Genomic DNA, 6,000 nt, shown 5'->3' with positions numbered 1-6,000 from the left:
TCCTCCTCATCCTCCTCATCCTCCTCATCCTCCTCATCCCCTCCTGCTGCTGTTGTTCATGTGTAAGATACCAAACAGCCATAAATGTGAGCTGCACACCAAAACTCTGCTTTTATATGAAGAAGACGACTTAATTACATGTTGCCAGACGCTCCATGAACACATTCTTATGTTCCCGTGTAAGACGAAGGCTAATGGAGCCTCCATGTTTTTATCTTTGCACATTCGGAGGTTTCCAGGACGATCACCGTCCTCGGCTTCATCGGGGAACTTCAGGCAGCTTCAGCAGCAGATCAGCAAATCAAACCAACGACTGTCAGATTAGCTGTAGTCTGCCATGACCCTTTAATGCTTCTGCCCACCACGGCACACTGTTGCTCCTAATGTTGACAGCCGTTATGATGCGTTCGAGTCCTGCATGAAATATCAGAAATACCAGCTGAGAGCTCATGAGCGATCTAAGAGGAAATGTCACAGAAACTTGGCGTCTTCTCTAAAGTCCTGACACCAGCTGATGTAGAGTGAGGGTGTGTTCAGGTGTACGGAGGGATAATCTGAGCGTCACCGTCCAGTTTAAGAAACGCTGGATGGAGTGAAGCTGCTCCATGTCGGGGTGAGCCGCTGCAGCAGGAGGACTGTTGGGTTGTTTGTGGTCTCTAAGTAACACTTGATGTTCTGTGTTCTTACATCAGTCCTGCTTTAAATAGCTGAGCTGCACCAATCAAACACTGCAGTCCTGGTGTTTCCCCCTTTGTTCTGTTGCCTAGAGACTGATGCTGAGACGGGGTGAGAGGAAGAGGAAGAAAGAGACATGAGAGAGAGGGACGGTGGTGAAGATGATAGATGGTAGGATGGAAGGTGCAAAAGGAGAAAACATACAAACATCGAGGGTCTTTCAGAGCAGAATGTTTTCTTTACCGACACGTCCATGACGAGAATAACGAGACGAATCAAGACAAAACAACGTTCCACAGAGAGAGAGGACGAGTGGGACATTAGACCCGAAGGCCTCCCACTGCTAGGTGTTTGTTTTCAGTAATGGAAGTGACTGTTTCCTCGTGTTTCCGTCTCGGTTGTTAAATTTGACCAAGAAAAGGTGAAGATGGAGAAAACATGAGATAAGATCAAATTCAGCTTCCTTTGATTCACAGAATGCAGCAGAACAAGAAGCCAGAGCACAAAGAGAGCAAAGAGGAAGCTTCCAGAATAATACAGTAGGAAAAACCGTCAACGCAAGATCGTTTACTGTGAGCACGTTCATGTCGGATAGATGATGATTCATAACTTTAACACATGCGGTAAACGGGAAACCTCAGGTCTGTCCACTGTCCGATGTCCATAATGTGCAAACACGTGTTGTATTTGCTTGACGGCGTCATCACGGCACACACTGAAGCAGCAGAACCTCCCTGATTGGTGGCCAATCAGAGCAAACATGAACGTGGCTGCAGGCTGGTGTTAATTTTCTGCTCAGGTTTGGAAATTCGCAGATGGTTTGCATTCGACAGTCATTACCTCAATTCATCAAACAGGTTTACGGTTCCCGCTCCCTCTGCTCTCAAACAGCCACTCAGAGATTTAGGGAGACAAGTCGGAGTAATGAGTCTCTGGGGCGTTTAAGCATTTTCATCATCTGAGGAGGAGAATGAAGAGAACAGAGTGGAGCACAATGGAGAATAGAGCAGTAACAGAGGAGGAGGGGAGGAGGGGAGGAGACGAGTAGAAGAAAAGAGAGGAGGTGAGGAGCGAACATGATAACAAACACCTGATGTGATGTTTGTGTTTGTCTTCCACAGCATCTGTCCAGCAGACACAGCGTCCAACAGAGTACCACACAGGTAATATACAGGATACTGCAGTAAAGTCTGTGTAGTACTGTAGATGTGAAGTATTACCTACGTACTTACCTTTCATTAAAAATACTCAGACACTCAGAAGCTGCTGCCTCCACCGTCGTCTCCTGTGGCCGCAGAGCAGTCAGAGGCTTAGTGCCTTGCTCAGTGGCGTCTTACCCAGACTCATCACACTTCACGTGTTCTGTTACCAACGTGATGATGCAGATGGTTGATGATCTTCCTCCACAGTTGATATCTTCATTTATTATTAATGTTCCTCACAGGACTCATCTCAGATGCTGCGAGTCCCACATGAAGTCATCACTAACTCTTCTTTTGTGGTGGATTTCCAGGGCGACGGCACCCGGCAGCGGCACGGGGAGCCGTGCAGAGTTCCAGTCCCGCACCACCTCCTGGTCAACCTGAAGAGCTTCACCTACAACAGCATCGGAGAAGACACCGACATATTCTTCTCCCTCTACGACCTGAGGGAGGGGAAGGCCATCAGGTAGGCAATACACACTGCTGCAAACCACCTGGACACGACTCCTCAGTCCACTTAGGTGTCTGTCCACGTTTTCTTTTACGTCTTCTCTCACGTTCAAATCTGCTTCACTGGTACGATGAAGTCAAACCTGCAGTGAGTGATGAGACACATCGTCACCTGTCCAGATGAGCCGATGAACTTGTTAGCAAACGCTAACTTGTTTCCACATCCAGCTGTTACAGAGCAACATTATTAATATTCTGTGTGTCACCTGATGATGTCAGTCAGGTATTCACTCTCTGTCTTTGGTCTCCACCACCTCCTGAGGGAAATATCTGCTAAACACTCCTCCATGTTCAGCTAATGTCTCTAACTGTGTGTGTGTGTGTGTCTCTCTCTCCCCCTCTCTCCCCCTCCTCCTCCCCCCCCCTCCCCCCCCCCCCTCTCTCTCTGTCATACCTGACATTTTACCTTCCTAATGTGGAACAAGTGGCCACAGAGAGCTGCTGTGAATAATACATGACCCCCCCCCACCATAATGATTGCACATCAATTATGCATTAGTGGAGTTATCACAATGCTAACAGATAAGGAATCGCTAATGCTGTGATAGTATGAGGGTTTGTGTGTGTGTGTGTGTGTGTGTGTGTGTGTGTGTGTGTGTGTGTGTGTGTGTGTTGGAGTAATAAATGCGTAGCAGAGTGCAGTTCAGTGTGGGGTCAATGAGAATATTATACACAAATTTTGATGTTTAATAGTGTACATGTGCTTTGTGTGTGTGTGTGTGTGTGTGTGTGTGTGTGTGTGTGTGTGTGTGAGATAGAAAAAGTAGAAATTGGTCCATAGAGGAAACAGACAACAAACACTCCCTCATCTTTTTGTTCATTTTGTTTTTCTCTGTCTCTTCATGGCAAACCAGCTAGAGGCACTGTCCTCCCATAACTCACACACAGACAGACAGACAAACACACACACACACACACACACACACACACACACACACACACACACACACACACACACACACACACACACACCTCAAATACATTTGACCTTGGCAGCATGTTTTCAGTGTCTAGTCTGACTCAGCTTCAGAGTGTAATGACAAGACCTGCTCCTCTGAGACAGTCAGATGGGAGAGGAGAGGGGAGGAGGAGAAGGGAGGAGAGGGCAGGAAAGAGAGGAGAGGGCAGGAAAGAGAGGAGAGGAGAGAGAGGGGAGGGGAGGAGAGAGGAGAGGGGTTTCTGTGTGTGTGTGTGTGTGTGTGTGTGTGTGTGTGTGTGTGTGCATCCTCTCAGCTCTGTGGTCTCTCAGAGAGTCTCAGGTCTTCAGGTCTTCTGTGCCGTGGTTGGTCTCAGCAGATGGTGTCTGTCTTTGCTCTGGTCTCCTGAAGTCCTCAGAAGAAGCTGAAACCTTCCACTGATCCTCGTCTCATTTTTCCTCTTCCACTTTTATTCTGCCTCACTGTTGGACTTAGCGTTTCCATGTAGTTCGAGTTCATCGTGAGCAGGTTAAAAATCTGTTAAAACACAGTGAGCCAAACAAAAGCCTGAGTGCTGTGAAGGTTTCTGTGTTCTCCTCTGTGAGTCAGGACTTTCCCTCTGCAGCCATGACAGCAGAGCGCTCAGCGGTCGTCTCACAGGTGTGGCACACCTGTCGCTCGGATGCTTCCCTTCTCCTTTTCACCACAGCGTCCTTCTCATCACAGAAACATGAATCCGTCATGGTTGCATGTTCCTCATGATGAGGGCGAACAGCATCATCAGCTGTAAAGTAATGCAGTAAAACCAGCCGTTAAATGTTCAGTCGAGGTTCAGTTTAAAGAGCTTTAACCTGAAATGTTTGACAGAACTAACAGGAGATGATCCACTTATGTGTATTTGTATATTTTTATTCATATGTATGTGAGGCCTGAAATGCTAATGCTAATGCTAATCATAGTCGTTGCTGGTGGAGGGTCAGTGGCACATCGATGGATCTGTGTGATGGATGACATCAGGTGGGCCGTGAGGTTGCTGGTTGAAATCCCCTCATCAGGTGGAGGACCTGGGCAGAGAGAGTAAAATCCAGGCCTCCTCGCTCCTCTTACGTGCTCACTGCAGGGTGAAGGATGTGATTGGTCCAGGCGCCTCCTGTGTGTGTATTTTAATAACCCAACAGGAATTTTCCTGTGATGAACGAAGGCTGGAAATCTGCCGTCACGCCGACGTGTGTGAGAGCTGAAGCTCTGCAGATCTGCTGCAATAACGATGGAAACGAAATGAAGTTCATGTGCATGTGTGTGTCTGTGTGCACCGTACGTGCACGTTTGTGTGCATCCATGTGTGTCTACGTGTGCACGTGTGTGTGCGTGCAGACGTGTGTTTGAACATGTTTGTATCAAGCAGAACATTTTCTGACTGAGTCCACGCTGCCTCCTTCACACTGAAGTCCACTTAAAATACAGCTAATGATTCAACTGTGTGTGTGTGTGTGTGTGTGTGTGTGTGTGTGTGTGTGTGTGTGTTGTACATTTGTAGCTGCTGCCACCCAATGGAAGGTTCAAAATGACTGTCTGTCTCTCTGTCTCTTGTTTGTCTCCGTCTGTCTCTCTGTCTCTCTCACAGTCTGTCTGTCTCTCTCTTATTTGTCTCCGTCTCTCTCTGCTTGTCTATCTCTCTTGTTTGTCTCCGTCTGTCTCTCTCGTTTGTCTCCATCTGTCTCTCTGTCTGTCTGTCTGTCTCTTTGTTTGTCTCCGTCTGTCTGTCTCTTTGTTTGTCTGTAACTTGAGAAAAAACAACCAACAACAACGAAACAGGAGCTGAGTGTGAAAACAACACAGTCACTCTTTCTTTGCGCCTCCTCACTCCCCTCTCCCACCTCCTCACACACACACACACACACACACACACACACACTCGGAGTCCTACTGTTTGGGTAGAAACACATACTTATTCTCTGTTGTAGTATTTGTTTGTTGGGCCCCGGTGTCTCTGGGGGATTAGAATAAATTGGAGAGTTTAAAGAGTCGGACGGCGTGTGTGTTGTGGGGATTTGTCGGTCCTCGTGTTGTTTGCAGGGAATTGTTCAAATATTAGCAAGAAGCTGCGAGTTGTTGTCATTGTGTGGGAGTGCGTCCTGAATAATAAAGACTATATGAAGAGCTGCTTCTAAAATGAGATACAGTTTTTTTCCAGAATCAATCCTGCAAAGTGACTGATGACACTGAATTGTGTCAAATTCTAGTTTGGAAATGAAAGAAGGCGAGAAACAGTTTAAGAGATGCTCATGTTATCACAGCCAGGATGAAGACGAAGCTGACGTGGTGAAGGATTGGGATTAGAAAATGCCAGTATTACTGCAGCATACCTTCCTATTCATTTATTTACTGAATCAATAATAACAACCAGTTGATGAATGAAGCACTGAGCAAAAAGCAGGCTTTGCTTTAACATTCCTCATTTTTACATGACTAGAAAATGAAGATAATCTAAACACCAAACAGGCTGAGGCGGTTGTGGTTCGTTGGCAGATTTCAGTGAACGAGGAGGCTCATAAACCTGAAGGAGGAGGTTCAGGTATGTGGCTGCTGTGTCACGTGGAGCAGAGCCACGCCGGCCTTTGTATCATCACCTGGTAACTGTTATGAAAGGTCCAGTGGATCCACGATGAATTCAAACAGTGTGTGCTGTGTGCCCG

General features: G+C 47.0%; 1 protein-coding gene across 11 annotated transcripts in view; it reads left to right on the top strand.

The window, feature by feature from the left end:
• LOC143329824 (dedicator of cytokinesis protein 3-like) overlaps positions 1-6,000 on the top strand; it is a 150,629-nt gene that overhangs the window by 108,712 nt on the left and 35,917 nt on the right. For all 11 annotated transcript variants that reach the window (XM_076745989.1, XM_076745982.1, XM_076745999.1 and 8 more), the window contains exons 8-9: positions 1,797-1,838; positions 2,189-2,343. In XM_076745989.1, the coding sequence (XP_076602104.1) occupies positions 1,797-1,838; positions 2,189-2,343 (197 nt within the window). The remainder of the gene's footprint in view (positions 1-1,796; positions 1,839-2,188; positions 2,344-6,000) is intronic.

Source organism: Chaetodon auriga, chromosome 2 (assembly GCF_051107435.1).
Source record: "Chaetodon auriga isolate fChaAug3 chromosome 2, fChaAug3.hap1, whole genome shotgun sequence".
NCBI lineage: Eukaryota > Metazoa > Chordata > Actinopteri > Chaetodontiformes > Chaetodontidae > Chaetodon > Chaetodon auriga.
The sequence above is the reverse complement of the archived record's forward strand: the minus strand, read 5'-3'. Positions and strand labels throughout refer to the sequence as shown.